We start from the raw sequence: 15,523 nt of genomic DNA on the forward strand, positions 1-15,523 counted from the left end.
AGTCTGACTTTATTAGCTTATGACCTTTGTTCTGAGCACCAGGGATGAGCTTACGAAAGCACACGTGGCTGTTATCTTCAAAGTCCCCTTCATGATGCAGATGCCACCTTGGCAACCCGTGCTATTACTCTATCGCAATCCCGGTTAGTTCACCCCAAGGTCGGTTCTTGGGGGGAGAGGGCAAAATGGCTTCCCACTGCAGTGAACAAATCCCCCTTGCAAATGGGTCTCCCACAAAGGTAAGAGAGGAGAAGGAAGAGGGAGTTGAGTGGTACCAGGCAAGAAGTTGATGGCATACTCCTTGGCTTGCAAGCCGAAGGCATCCAATTACTCGAAAGAATTCAGCACTAGCATGGAAGGAAAGGGCCTGGAAGGAAAACAGACAGCACTGGGTGAGGGGATCTGTGAGATTCCTCTTCCATGGTAAATGAGTCATGTAGCAGTCTTGGAAAAATCAAGAGCAGCAGAATGGAGCTGTGTCCTGGGGGGAAATGTTTGCGTGTGTGGAGAAGCCTTGAATTTTAAAACATGTAGTAAACACTACTCAAAAGACATGGGGATGGAAAAGATTCCCAGGTTGGTGTGTCCACAGAGGGAAGACCGGGATTTAGGAATGGCTGCTGGGCCCGTAGCCTGACAGCTACATCCTGCTCTTTCTCTGAAGCCACTAACGGGACAGACAGTAGATAGCTGATGGGCAAATGCCTTCTCCTTAGGTGAGCAGATTAGACTTTCTAGGTCTGTGGGTATCTCTGGCTGACAGGAGGGAAGATAGCAACCCGTACTGTCCGGTCTTTCACCCAGGTATTGTAGGTGTTGGAGACAAGGGGGCCACCAGGAAGCATGCAGGCCCGCGTGTCTTTTCAGGCTTGCACTGGACTGCTCAGTTTCTTTTGAAAGAACCAGGGAGAGGCCTGTGTGTGACGGCTGGGCTGGGCGAATGTTCTGGAAGTACCTCCCGGCACTTCCCCAAGCTCTTCTGGCCTCCTGGCTTTTGCTGCAGGGAGCGAATTCTAGGAGCCCAGACCTGATATGTGGGAAGAAAAACAGGGTGGTGACCAAGATGCGTGCGGATAGAAAGAACACAGCAGTGGTGAGACGGAACAGACAGGAGTCCCGCACGTACCCAACAGGACGAGAGAGCCGGAGGCGGACACGGACTTGATCTGGCCGCCAGGCACTTCTCAAGGGCAGTTAGGCACGTGAGCCGAGGGGACTATTCTGCGTCCTCATGTCTGAATACTGTACTCTTTGAAAGTGGGGACTGGAAGCTCTTCAAGAATGGTTGCCATGCGTCACACTTGGAGAGACAAAGAACAGTGGCTCCGTGACTTGTGCCTCAACTTCCAGATTCCGTGTTCAAGCAGGGACTGTGGCAGCCTGCCACGTGCGTGCCGTGGAATGGCCAGTGCGGGCCGTCTAAGGGAGCCGTCCCGGGGGAGGAGTACCGAGTGTGAGTGCAGGCACGACCCCCCTGGAACCACACGCGCATTCGTTGGGAAACGGCCCTTTACACCTTGGAACGTTGGCTGGCTGGGGAAAGTCTCTTTCCTGGGGACCCCATGAGTGTCAGCCGCAGTCTGCGTCATGGGCACCATGTGGCCCACATGGGCATTCTGCTGGGCAGCCAGCTAGCTCAACAGTGCTCTCTAGAATTCATTAGACTTCTTTTTCTGAAAGAGAAGCAAGCGAGGATAGTGTCCTGCCTGCCTCTTGGGTGATAGGAACTGGGTTAACCATGGGATTCTGAGTCATATTCCATGCTCCCATGAACCCAACCGGCCAGCACAGTACCCTCCCAAGTAGGGAAACTGAGGCTCCCAGATGTAAATACTTGTCCCAGCACACAGTGCGAGAGAAAGGCCAAGCTGGGTGTCTGCCCTAATGTCTCCAACTTCAAAATAATGCCTTACTTCAAGATACCTTTAACCCCTAGCAGGACAGCTCGGGCTCAAGGCTCCAAAATCCTGGAAATGGCTTGGGGGTTCACACAACCATCGCAGCCTCCTCTGTGTCCTCTGACGACCCCAGGAGCAGGAGTTCTTCCTCCTGATTTTAGTAACATGCCATACTTCAGAGTTGACTGCTGAAAACCAGAATCTCTACTTAAAAACCCAACATGGATGCAACCAACCGCTTTAGGGCCCTTCAAGCTACTTTACAACTTCTCAAGCAGTTCTAACATTGAACAGAACTACAAACGTGCTCAAGGAAAGCCGCGGCTGTGAGAACACACCGCAAGAGCACGGAGGTGGGGTTTGTAGAGAGAGAGGCACCCCTCTGCCTGTCCACCAAGCAGCCCGAAATCTTGGCACAGAGGGGCCAGGGCTACAGGGTTGGATGGATTGGTCTCCAGTAGGAGCTGGGCTGCCAAATGGCAGGGCTGATAACTTTTAAGGACCAGATCTCCTTCAGAGTTGGGCTCCAAACCATCCTATTCTCCAACAATGACAATGTACAGAACAGGAGGAGTCTATCATCTTACAGGCTCCAAAATCCCAAAGGAAATATCCACTTCCCTTTCTTCATGCCTGCTGCCACCCTGGGGCATTACAAGGACCCTTACAGTCTCAGCCATGTTACTCAATATGATCCGCCTAAGGGACAGCTGTCACCCTATCTCTTTAGTCGGTGAGATGACTAAATTACCCTTGGGAAGGCCTGGGGGGGTGGGGACCGTCAGCTGAGGCAGCCTCCAGCCTGGGCCTTGAATACAGTATTTCTAGTTCATTTCTTTCAAGGAAGGAACAGAGTGGGCTAATGTGTAGAGAAGGATCTGGAGGTGGGGGGGGGGGGCCAAAGCCATGTGTGGAGATGGCTGGCGCTAGAGGGAGAAAGGACCTGAAGGAATGCGGTAGGATGCTGAAAAATCCGAACATGCCTCCTAATGGCTGGGTGTACCACGAATTTCTCTAGTCATCTGTTAGAATCCTCCTGGCCTAGAAAGGAGGTATGGGAGGCCCGTCTAACCAAGTAGAACACGCGGATTTGTCTGCATAGAGGATCAGCAGAGACCATAGGCACCTTCCATGTTCTTGAACTGGCAATCTCCCCCACCCTGTGGGCGACTGAAAGCCACCCCCCCCACCTATGTTTCGGGGAGATGAGGCCGACAGAGCAGATGTGTCATGAAAATGCCCATCTTTTTCTAGAAGCCAGTGACTTATCCCTGAACCCTTCCCTCAGAGAGGTCTCTCCCTAAATAAAAGCCCTTTTCCAGACACGTCTCAGACTGATCTGGCTGAGGGGAGCGGCCCGGTGGCGAGGGTTGAACTGTTTCCCCTGGGAACTGTCTGGCAACTCTAATGAGGAAGAGCACTTTGCATTTATAGGGAGCCTTTCATCTGTGGATCTCAAAGCCGCACCACAAACATTAATTAACGCTCGCACCTGTGAGGCAGGTGAGTCTGGTCACCCCCATTCTGAGAAATGAGGGAACCAGAGGTTTGAGAGGAAAAAGACTGGTGGGGTTGAGCTCTCAGGGGTTGAGAGCGGCCCTCATGCTAAGAACAAGGCTTTCAGAGCTCTGGGAGGAACTTGGGTCCCGGAAGTGGTGAGTAGTGGAGATATGGCAAGCAGTACCCCCCCCGCCCCCCCCCACCCAGAGGCCCGCTGGTTGGCAGCGGAGAAGGATCCCCCCCCCCCCCAAACCCCGAAGGCCTGTTAAACACAGCAAATCCAGGCAGGCCCCTGTCCCGGCTCAGTCTCGATGCTGCCCTTCAAAATAACTGCTGGAACAATGAGTGTATCTGAGGCGCACATGACTAACCACCATGTCTGAAGCTGGAGACGAGCGATTGGCAAATCCCAGGCCTCTTTCACAATCTCCCACCCCCCCCCCTTTTTTTTTTTTTGATCCAGAGGTGATGGGAACTGATTCCTGTTGGTCATGGGTTTTCACTGATAGGCTGCTCTGGGTGCTTACCCGGTGCTTGCCACCCAAGGGAGACACGGGGTGACTGCTCTTCTTCCTTCTCGGGCTGTGTTAAGAGTTTTCATTCTCTGCCACAGATGTTTGAGGGAACACTGCTTTTCCAGAACGGCGGGACTTTCAGGGAAATAGCTCCTTTCCTAGCCAGAGCATTACCTAACCAACCCGGAGCCCTGAAATCTGATATCCTACAACTCCAAGGGTAATGGTGAAGCACCTAGGGGTACCCCCTTTGGGCTCTGCAGAGGAGCCCAGATCTGCCTTCCCAAGGGTCCCAGATGAGACGCTGCAAACTTCCCCTGGGGCTCACCCTGACACATCACCCTGGAAACTGACTCACATGGCTGTGTCCTGAGTCACATCCTGTTGTGTGCTCTGAGCCATCCCATCCGGGAGGGCATTACACCAGCTACCCAGGCTGGGGGTGCACTAGGAGGGCACCCTGGAACCTCTCTACTTCTTCCACACCGAACAAGGAAAAATCCTCTAGGGAAAAAAACCAGGGTGCACCTACAGTTACATTCACCAAGACGTTTTGGCTTTAAAACACACACGCACGCACACACACACACACACACGACCAAGGAGGCCTGTGGAATAGCTAACTGTCCACTGTTTATTTTTAACTGGTTCTGAGAGGTGACTGAAAGATTTGGGACACCAGCCAAATAGCCAAGGAAAGAACTTCCTAATGACACTGAGTAACAGAGCCTTGTCTCCATTCTGGCCCAGGTAGAGGAAAGATGTCACCCTTCCGTGGTGTAGGAATCCAGGTTCTGGGGGTGTGGGGTGGGGTTCAAAGGTCACAGAGTAACCCCAGGAGATGTCTCTCACATCTTCTCATTGGCTACAGGGACATGAGGATATCTTAGACCTTGGTTCGAAGTACAAGCATTTTGTTTCCTTGCTCTTTCTCTATTTTCTACAATCCGTTTCATTGATTTCTACTTTAACTTTTATTTTTCTTCTCCTTGATTAAGGTTTATATTGTTCTCCTAGGTCCTCAACATGGAAGATTTGGTTATTGATTCTGGGTTCTGGATCTTTTTTTTCGGGTATATACAGTCATTGCTAGAGATTTCCCTCTATAAACACTGCTTTTAGTCTGCCTCCATGAATGGTGGTGATGTTTGTTTTCATTTAGTTCAAAATACTTTTTAATTTCTTTTGAGACTTTTTATTTGACCTTTGTGTCATTTATAAGTGTGTTGCTTAATATTCAAACCTTGTAGGACTTCACAAAGTATATTTTGGTTCTTGATTTTGTCATGTCAATCCATGTGTCCTGAGGGGGTCGGGGGGAGGAGACCTTATATGAGTCCTAGGTTTTTAAGTTGAAAGTGTGTTTCATGGCTCCAAACGTGCCGTGTCCTGGTGAATGTTCAGAGATCACAATGAATGAATCTGGTTTTCCTTGTAGTTCCATCACTTTTCACCTCAGAGTTTTGGACACTGCTGTTTACTAAACACACGATAAAGCATATAGATTCTTAGTTAACACCGTTGTCTTGTAAGTCCACCCTTGAACTCTCAAACACCTTCCTTTTGCTTCAGTCAGTTTTGTATAAAATTAATTGAGCCACTCTGGCTTTCCTTGGAGTCATATTATTGTGGTATATCTCAATCCATCCCTTTACTTTCAACCTATCTAAGCCTATATTTAAAGTGAGTCCCTTGTAGGCAACATACAATTGGGTTTTGTTTTTTATTTTATTTTATTTATTTATTGGTTTATTTTTTTTGGCCAGTCCTGGGGCTTGGACTCAGGGCCTGAGCACTGTCCCTGGCTTCTTTTTGCTCAAGGCTAGCACTCTGCCACTTGTGACAATCTCTGCCTTGAGCTTCACGCGTTTAGACCATCCGTTTGAAACTGCTTATTGATATTATTCAATTAATTTATTCCATTATAATAGTTATATTTGTTTCATCTGGTCCTTTTCCTCCCTCCTGATTTTTCTCTGTTCTCTAATTTCATTCATGAATTCGTTTGTTTATTTTGTGCCAGTTAAGACTTGAATTCTGGGCCTAGCGGCTATGCCTGAGCTTTGTTGCTCAAGGCCGGCACTCTAGCACTTAAGCCACAGCTCCATGTCTGCTTTCTGATAGTTAATTGGAGATTACTGTCCCATAGACTTTCCTCAGATCTCAGCCTCCTGAGTCGCTAGGATTTACTGGCACGAGCCATTGGTGCCTAGTTTTCTTTTCTCGTTTTTATCTGAACGTTGTATGTTATCTTATCAATTATACTTTTTAAAAAATGGTTTCAGCATTATGTTTAATATTTATTTCCTGCATGGGGAGAAAGAAATATGTCTTTTTCTATCTCCTACTTCAACTCTGTTATACTAAAATAAATCCCTGCTTAAAAAAAAAAAATAGTTTCAACGGTTTCCCTAAAGTAAAAAAAAATAACTAAAGCCCAAGATCAAATAATAGTATATATCACTTCTTTCTAATCGTCTCATTACTGTCATCCATTTCATTTATCCACATGCTATAATTGCCTAACACATTGTAATAATTGTCATCTTAAATACTTACCTTTCAACTCAACTAACAATAATAAGGTTTTACCTCAATCTATTCCTTTTTTGATAATGTGTTCTTTGTGTAAATCTGAGTTTCTAGTCTGTATCATTGTCCTTCTACCTTGGTGGCACTTTTTATGTATATATATATATATATATATATATATATATATTTCTTTTACAAAGCATTTCTGTGGGCAATAATTTAGTTTTGTTTGCCACATTTAAAGGATAGTTTTTCTGAATACAGAATTCTAGATTGGTGCCTTTTACCTTTCAGCATTTTATATCATATTTTCTATGGTTACTGAGAAGAAATCTGATGTGATTCTTAACCGCCCTCCTCTGTAGTTAAGGTGGTATTAGCCTCACTCCCAACCCCTTTAAAGATTTTCCAGGGGCTGGGGATATGGCCTAGTGGCAAGAGTGCTTGCCTCATATACATGAGGCCCTGGGTTCGATTCCCCAGCACCACATATACAGAAAACGGCCAGAAGTGGCGCTGTGGCTCAAGTGGCAGAGTGCTAACCTTGAGCAAAAAGAAGCCAGGGACAGTGCTCAGGCCCTGAGTCCAAGCCCCAGGACTGGCAAAAAAAAAAAAAAAAAAAAGATTTTCCATTTCTTTGGCTTTCTGTAGTTTGAATAAGATATGTCCAGATGTTAATCCAATATTTATCTGGCTTGATTTTTTTTCTTTTTTAATTTGCCAGTCCTGGGGCTTGAACTCAGGGCCTGGCTGCTGTCCTTTAGGGTTTTTTTTTGCCCAAGGCTAGCACTCTACCACTTGCAGCATTTTCGTAGTTAATTGGAGATAAGAGTCTTATGGACTTTCCTACCCAGGCTGGCTTTGGAATACAATGCTCAGATCTCGCCCACCTGAGTAGCTAGGATTACAAGCGTGAGCCTCTGGTGCTGGCTGGGCTTGACACTTTTCGAGGCTCCTGAATTTGTGCTTGGGTGTCTATTATTGATTTTGGAAAATTCTCTTTCATTAATACTTCAGATATTTTCTCCACCATGTTTCTCTTGCTAATCCTCTGGTATGACAAATGTGCATACGCTACAGCTCTTCAAATGCTCCCATAGATCTCGGGTGTTTAGAGGTTTTCCTGGGTTGCCCTTCTCTTCCCAGGCCCCCTGAATCTTTCAGTTTGAGAACTCTCTATTGACACATCTTCAAGTTCGGTGATTCGTCCCTCAGCCATGTCCTAGAGCTCATAAAAGGCACTCCTCATTTCCATAACCGTTTTTTTCATTTCCAAAATTTCCTTTTGAGTGATATTAAGAGTTTCCATTTCCCTGCTGACACTCTCCTTGCATGTTTTTTTTTTCCATTAGAGACTTTATTAATCATAAATTCCCTGTGTGGTAACTCAAAAATTTTGTCTCATATTTGAATCTTGTTATGAAGCTTGCTTGTCTCTTTTTTTTTCCCCTTCCCTTTCTTGTTAAAGGTTAGACATAATGTGTCAGGTAGTCAGAACTCAAGAAACTAGGCCTGTAGTGTGAATTCTTAGGTTCATCTAGGCAGAAGTTAGTTGTATTGAATGATGACTTGAATGACAGCTGTCAAAGGCTTCCAGTTCCTCCACTGTCCTTCTTATTGTCACCCTTATCATCCTTGGGCTTCCCTACAAACTCCTTAAATAGTCCATGCCCTACATCTCTTTGAGCTGTTGCTCACTGTTATTATACATAAGAACCTAGTAGATTTTCTGAATGAGAAAACCGCAAGAGTGCCACTCCCAGACTGGACTGCAGCTCCTAGGAATTTCATTCTCTTGCATTCACCTATGCTTAGCCTCCAGCCTGTCAAATGCCCGTTCTTTGTTCCCATCGGTTTATGGCTCCAGCCACGTCTGTTCCGGGTAAGCAGACTTCACTCTGGTTCTCAGTATTTGTCTATTTCTCAAGAATCTGCAGTGGCATCTTGCCCTTCAACTCCAAGTCTCTAGTAGGCCCAAGAAAAGTCAAGGATTTTCAATATATTCAGCTTCTTCCCCCCCCCCCCACCGTAAAGACAAGAATGGTGACTTTCTAGTTCTTCCCACTCTGGAGCTGTAACTGGAGGGAATAAGCCATTGGACACTAATTACTTGATGGGGTCCTTGTTGACTTTAGAGAGGTTTTGACACTGCTACTTTATGCCTGTGTATGTGTGTGCACGTGTGCATGCACTGTAGTTTTCTAATGAAATCATATGTGTAGTGGAACTTTGAGCTTTCTGCTGTTCTCAATCTCCCCTTATCCCCAGTCCACCCTCCACCCCCCCCCTTTTTTTCTTTTCATTTCAGATAGAAGGGAGTGGAGCTCAGGAATGTGGAAAGGGGACTCTTTTTTTTAACCCATTATTTGCTAATCAAGAAACTGAAAATAACCTTTTACCAAATGCGCTTGGTAAAGTAGTTGAGTCAAAACATTATTCATCATGAAACCAGTAAGATACAGAAAGACTCAAATTTAAATGTTCTCATCTATTACTTAAAAAATGGAATCAGTTGAGAGATGGAATCCTTGTTTTCACTATCCTTGTGTGAAATTTTGTTTCCTTACTCTTTGACCACTTAATTTTCTGAGCCCAACTCCTCTTCAGAACTAAAGAGTGTGGCTACCAAGCCTTGTAACTAAGCAAAACAGTACTACCTGGATCTCACCCTGGATTAAGTGTATACTGCCCCACCAGGAAATATCAGATAAATTTAGTTGAAGGGATTTCCTTTCCTTTTTAGTAACTTTCTCTGTAAATGGTTTATTTATTATAGTTCATTTTTTATATAGTGTAAATTATTCATTTATTCCTCACTGTTGCCCTTGAAAATCAGAAAACGGTGGACCACAAAAGTATGAGACCCTCCTAAAGTCATAAAGATAATTCATGGTAAAGGCAGAATTCAAGCTGAAATTTATATGACTTAAGTTCTCTGCTTTCCCAGGCTACTACTCTCAGAGGCAGAATGGTGGCATGTGACAAACACCACTAGAGTTCTTTACTCTACCTTGGGAATAGCTATTTGCAGGTCCAAATTAGGCAGCTAATTTAGCAGTCATACCAAATACAGCCCTTAAATTATCCCAGAGGTTGTAATTCCCACAAGGCGGGGATTGTAATTCACTTACTAGTGAGTCCTTGACACAGGGCCCTAGCAGAAATATTTGTGGAAATATTAGTGAATAAACAAGGGAATAACCTCATGATGCTAGGGATAGATAGATAGATACATAGATAGATAGAGCGGCTCTCAGTATGATAAGAGAAAGAAGCCTTTCCAAGCATCAATGGAGTTTTCTCTGGGCATCACTTACACGAGTTCCAGGAGGACTGAGACCATATTCTTTCTGGCTAAATTAGCACATGCCTGGCACATAATTTATGTTTAACAAACTTTCATGCTTTTTGATGGATTAATTGAACTGGAGAAAATGCCTTTCTTCAAGCTATTTCCTTGAAGTATCCCTGGGCTTTGGAGAATGACTGACAGTAGTCTTTTCCTCAGCCTAAGGCCTTTACTAGATAACTCTCGTGTCTTATCTCTCCCCACTTCCTCTTCCCTAAAAACACATCGTTATGATTACAAGCACCATTCCCCACTCCACATTCCTCACCTGATTCTCCCCTGACTGCTTAACCCACAAGCACTCACGAAGGAATACCCAGCAAAACTTCTTTGAATGAAACTGTCACTGTGAAGCTCCCTCTGCCTGGGAAGGGCCTAGAGATCATTGACTTTCGGAGAGGTGAATAACAAGGCCTGAGTGATTAACCCAGGGTCACCTAGTCACCCACCAGGCAGCCTGGCAGTCGGGGCCTCTAGGCTTCCCCCGAAGCACTACCATTTCTATGCTTGCCTTCCTGTCTCCTTGGTGGTCGTGGCACAGAAGATGGTACTTGGTGTTAAACACGGCAGGCACCCTATTATTTTGCCTCTTTTTGTTTTCTTCCTTTTTTTTTTTTTCCTCAAAGTAATACTACAAGAGGAGAAAAGAGGCACAAATGCAAAGAAAGGCTCTCCATCACCACCTTCTGGCCGGCCCACCGTGGCCAGAGCACCGAAGCACGGGCAGCTCCTGTGGGCACAGGGATGAGAGTGGGAGGGAAAACTCAGGTTCCACCGTGCAGCTCCACTCCAGCACCGGGAAAGCTAAGTCACGGTGTGAAGCAAGCTGCTGTTGAGTCTATAACCCTGTGTTTAAAAAAAAAAAAATCATAGAACTTGGACTTTAATCATAAAGATCATTTTACCAAAGCATATTTTTAAAAGGCTGTGAAATATTATGCAACGTTGGCATGGTTTAATTATGAGTTTAGAAAAGCCGAGCACAACTTTTTCACTACAGTAAAACATGACAGAGCATGAATCACTTGATGCTTAGTGTGGTTTTCGACACGGGGTCTGAGTGCTAGGCTGTCTACAGAACAAGGCATGAATTACTCTCCCACAATTCACACCCCGGAGGGCTTTATGACAATTAGAAAACCTCTTTTGTTTACTTTTTAAGTGCTTAAAATATTCGAGGACTATATACTCGCTTTGTAAATGTATGTATCTAGAATATGAGCGTGTCCTGTAGAAACTATCTAAGTGTGGGATTTGTTTTTCCCCTACGTGGAGTAAAACACTTCAACTAATGTGGCACTCCGCACAGCCTGCTGTGTCTGTGGCGCTACACAGGAGGGCCACCTGCATGTGAACATTTTCGTTTCCTCTCATGGGCTTGGCTCTTTCCTTCCTTGCCATCTTTCCAAATCCTCCAAAATGTAGAAAGAAATGAAGACCTTTCTTTACTACGGGATTTCAAAGATTCCAAGTTCAAATCACTTCCCCGGGAATGCACAAGGGGTTTTGAAGATTTAAATATCCCCCTGTTTTAAAGAGAAGGAGTGAAGAGGGGGAAGAGGGAACAGGCAGGGGAGAGCCGGTGCGAGGCAGGAAGGCTGGCTGTCAGGAGAGGGGTGAGGAGGAAGTCTTGAGTCCCCAGAGGTCTGATTCTGTAGTCTACCGGGGGAACTTCAAAGAGATGAATAGAAAAACAGATACACTTCAAAAGAGAGAAACTTTGATTAAATGGAAAGCCCCCAGAGGCAGTCGATATAAATATTTTATAATTATCAGGAATAACGCATTTCTCTAGCTAATGATACATGCAAAATTTGCACCCAGCATTTTCTCCTAAGAAAGTCTGCCCTTCCTGGACTGCTATTATCTTTGTCCACCAAGAAGGTGGCATGCAAAAAAAAATTAATGTTTAACCTTCAAGAAAGGCAAAGCTATCTTGTAGTGGGGACAGTGTCCAGCTTAAATTTCCTTGTACATTTTGCCTACAAATACAGTCTCCCTCCCCTACTCCCACACACATATCTTTTCATCTGTAAAACAGTGTGATGCTTCTGGCAAGGTTCATCAAGGTATGGGGTACACTCCTATAATCCCAGCACTCAGGAGGCTACAGCAAGTTAGAGGCCAATTTGGGCTACAAGGTGAGACTCTGCTTCAACAAAACAAAACAAAGTTTCCTATGAATGCTGGAGTCAGATTCACACAATTCATTTTGTCTCAATATTTTGGAGCTAGTCTTTTTTTTTCCCTCTTCCCCTGACAATGGCAATCTAGAACATAAAAGCTCAAAAAGATATAACTGGCCAGTTAAAAAAGTAGCAAACGTCAGCTGTTGAAAAGGAGTCCCTAGCTGATTTGATAAAGCCACTCTTGGCTTACAGCTGGTTGTTACAATTTATTGCCAATTTCCCTGACAGATCTTCCAGGTTGTCATTTATTTTCCAGCTCTTGTATATGTGTGTTTTGTTTGGGTTTTATTTCTATCCTTTTCTTTCTTTTCTCTTCTCTTCTTTTCTTTTTCACCATCATTCCTAGAAGATACTTTCCTAAATAGATAATATGTACAAGCCCATAGAATATTTTTGCCCAAGGTGGAAAAAAAATCCCAAAACTTTACATTCTTTTACCCAATCCAGATAGAAAATTACTTGTATTTATAAAACATTTTTATGATAATTATGCTTACTGGTAAGTCTGAAACTGAGCATTCAGTACCTGATGTTATTTGGATTTGATAGTTCAGAGATTTGAACATTATTATTAATGTGAACATCCCTATTAAAGTGGGTGAATAAAACCTTTGCAAGGAATAGTTACCAGACAAAAGCTCCAGGAATAAAATATTGTGTGTTAATATTTGGGGCGGGGTGTGGAATTATCCTACAGAGGCATCGTAGAGTTGGGTTCAGCATGCTTATTAAACACTAGTAAACAGGCCACAAACATGCACAGCAATTTAAACAAAGGCTCCTAGTTCTGCATGTAGAGACTTCATTTTTGGATTTAAATCCCACCCACTGAACCTGGAACCCCAATTCTCTGCAGACACCAGGCAGATCCAGCCATCTCCACCATGGTCCTACGATCAGTCCTACCAGTACCTGGGATCCATCGCCCCTCCTTCCGTGCACCCAGCAACGCCCATCTCACCTGGACGTGCCAGCGGCATGACGAGCCTCTCTGCAGAACTTTCCAGTCGACTCTCATGTAAGCCTCTTGAAAATGCATTTGCAATCCAGCTAGAGAGGAAGGTAGTGGAGACTAGAGGAGGAGGACAGAGGGGGTGAGCAGCACATAAGTCACCGAATAGGATATGGGTTGGAGGCAGATGACTGTCCCAGGCTCAAGCACTGGGTTTTATTCGTTTGGTTGGTTGGTTTGGCATGGTGCTTAAAAATTAGATTGTGGTGGTAGCCCTGGGACTGGCGAAGGAAGGAAGGAAGGAAGGAAGGAAGGAAGGAAGGAAGGAAGGGAAGGAAGGAAGGAAGGAAGGAAGGAGAGAGAGAGAGAGAGAGAGAAAGAAAGAAAGAAAGAAAGAAAGAAAGAAAGAAAGAAAGAAAGAAAGAAAGAAAGAAAGAAGAAAGTAAAAAGAAAAAAAGTTAGATTGTGAAAGTGGAGGAAGATTTTCTTGAGGAAGTCAATTCCTCAGAAACTCGGAGAATGCTTATGTCTTCCAGGAAGGGGTAGCAGCTAAAGGGATAATAATCTGAAAGTTCAAAGTAGCAAAAGGTGATTATTTTGCACCTTCAGTAAAGAAGTCATTCCTGCCCAGTGCTGGTAGCTCACACCTGTAATCCTAGCTACTCAGGAGGCTGAGATCTGGAAATCACGGTCTGAAGCCAGCCCAGGCAGAAAACTCTGTGAGACTTTTATCTCCTACTAACCAGTTAAAAAGCCAGAAGTGGAGTTGAGGCTCAAGTGGTACAGTACTGTTCCTTGAGCAAAAAACTAAGGGATAATGTCCAGACACTGAGTCCAAGCCCCAGTATTGGTATGTACAAGTGTGAGTGCACACAGAATGAAAGAAAGAGAAAGAAGGAACGAAGGAAGGAAGGAAGGAAGGAAAGGAAGGAAGGAAGGAAGGAAGGAAGGAAGGAAGGAAGGAAGGAAGGAAGGAAGGGGACAAGAAGTCATTCCACATGATTTCTAGACTGGCTGGTCTTGTCCCCATGGTAGTGATAAAGTCACAGACCTGCAAGCAGCACATGGAGTCTTTGTAGAATAGGAAGCAGCCATTCCCCAAATGAGACATTCCCAACTAGAGCTGTTCAGGCTGAAGGGAGGACAGAGAGCTCAGGTGTCATGGTTAGTATAATTGTTGTTAATATGAGCTCATTAAATATTAGTCATTTAACCTGCTAGCCCTTTGGGCTTGGCAGTCACCTTTGCTCGTGGGCAGGGAAATTGGAGTTACAGAGAAAAATTCCTTTGTTGAAGGCAAAAGAAGCAACTTAGCGTTTGGGGCTTTGAAATTGGAGCCGAACCAAACAGTGAAAATCCTTCAGAGAACTTCAGCATTATGAAGCCTACAAACACACTTGCGTGTGTGCAGGGGGAGGGGAGGGGCTGAGCTCTTCAGTCCTAGGGATCAGATTATAGCAGATTAGGGGAGCAGGCAAAGGGGCAAAAGAGTCATGTCTGCCAGTTGACATCTTGTGCAATGCGGTGTTTGCAGACAGTCGTGATCAGGTGAGGATTCACCAGGTGCCTCAGCTTCTCCGCGTTTCACAGAATGACTTCGCAGCTGACACTCGGCAATACCACAGTAGAGCTGACACTTGGGCCAAGCAACTCGTGCTTGTGGGAGGGCTGTCCTGTGCACGGGCGCATATTTAGCAGCAACTCTGGCCTCCAGATGCCAGGAGCATCACCCCCACATAAGACTGGCCAGCAGAAATGTTCCTAGTTGTTGGTAATTGTCCACAGGGGAGGGAGCAAACTGCCCTCCCCCAGTTGAGAAGCACTGGTGCTATGGTGAATTAGGAAAGCGCCAACTTAGGTGCTCCATTTTCACACTGTTGGCCATTGGTGCCACCATCTTCGTAACACCTGTTGGTTTAAGGAGTGGGGAGAGACCCACAGGAGTTGTGGCATGTGTTAAACTTGCTATTTCTAAAGCCTATCCCTTGGAGACAGAGGTTGGTCCAAAGGCACTTGTCAGCTTTTCCCGATGGTTCTAGTACTGCACAGTGGCACTGCACAGCCCGCTGGCCTACGGGCTACATCTGAAACAATTACTGTTTTCCTTGGAAATGTCCCTGCCTTGGGACTGTCCCTTGCAATTGATGACATAAACCTTCTGACTTAGTCTCCACCCAAGATGAGTGTCCAAGGGCTCTCGGGGCCAGCCCCTCAGATGTAACGGTGGCATATTGTTAAAAAGATATAAATAACATGTGTACTTCAGAATCCCAAATCACAGCTCTGCTTCTCCAGAGCAGCCTTTAATTACCCAAGGAGTAAGAAGGATGCTTTCCAGAAAGGGAAATGTGACGCAGTCCCGTGTGGGCACCCGGGAACGATCCTCTGTTGTCTTGGGAGGGAGGACCAAAGGATTCCAGACGAGTTTTCACCAGTGGCAGAGAACAGCATGGAAGACTGTTCTTTAGCTTGGCAGGATTCCCTCTGAGAAATCAAGCCTGGAGCACAGGCCCGAAAAGTATTGTCATAAACCTGGGGGCAGGGCGGGACTGGGACACATAAAAGAAAGTGTGGGCCTGGGCCGACAG

General features: G+C 45.3%; 1 protein-coding gene across 4 annotated transcripts in view; it reads left to right on the forward strand.

Moving 5' to 3' along the window:
- Window positions 1-15,523, forward strand: part of Runx1 (RUNX family transcription factor 1) — a 217,008-nt gene that overhangs the window by 196,393 nt on the left and 5,092 nt on the right. For all 4 annotated transcript variants that reach the window (XM_048346255.1, XM_048346253.1, XM_048346257.1 and 1 more), the window contains one exon: window positions 12,840-13,001. In XM_048346255.1, the coding sequence (XP_048202212.1) occupies window positions 12,840-13,001 (162 nt within the window). The remainder of the gene's footprint in view (window positions 1-12,839; window positions 13,002-15,523) is intronic.

This window comes from Perognathus longimembris, chromosome 5, assembly GCF_023159225.1.
Source record: "Perognathus longimembris pacificus isolate PPM17 chromosome 5, ASM2315922v1, whole genome shotgun sequence".
NCBI classification, from domain to species: Eukaryota; Metazoa; Chordata; class Mammalia; order Rodentia; family Heteromyidae; genus Perognathus; species Perognathus longimembris.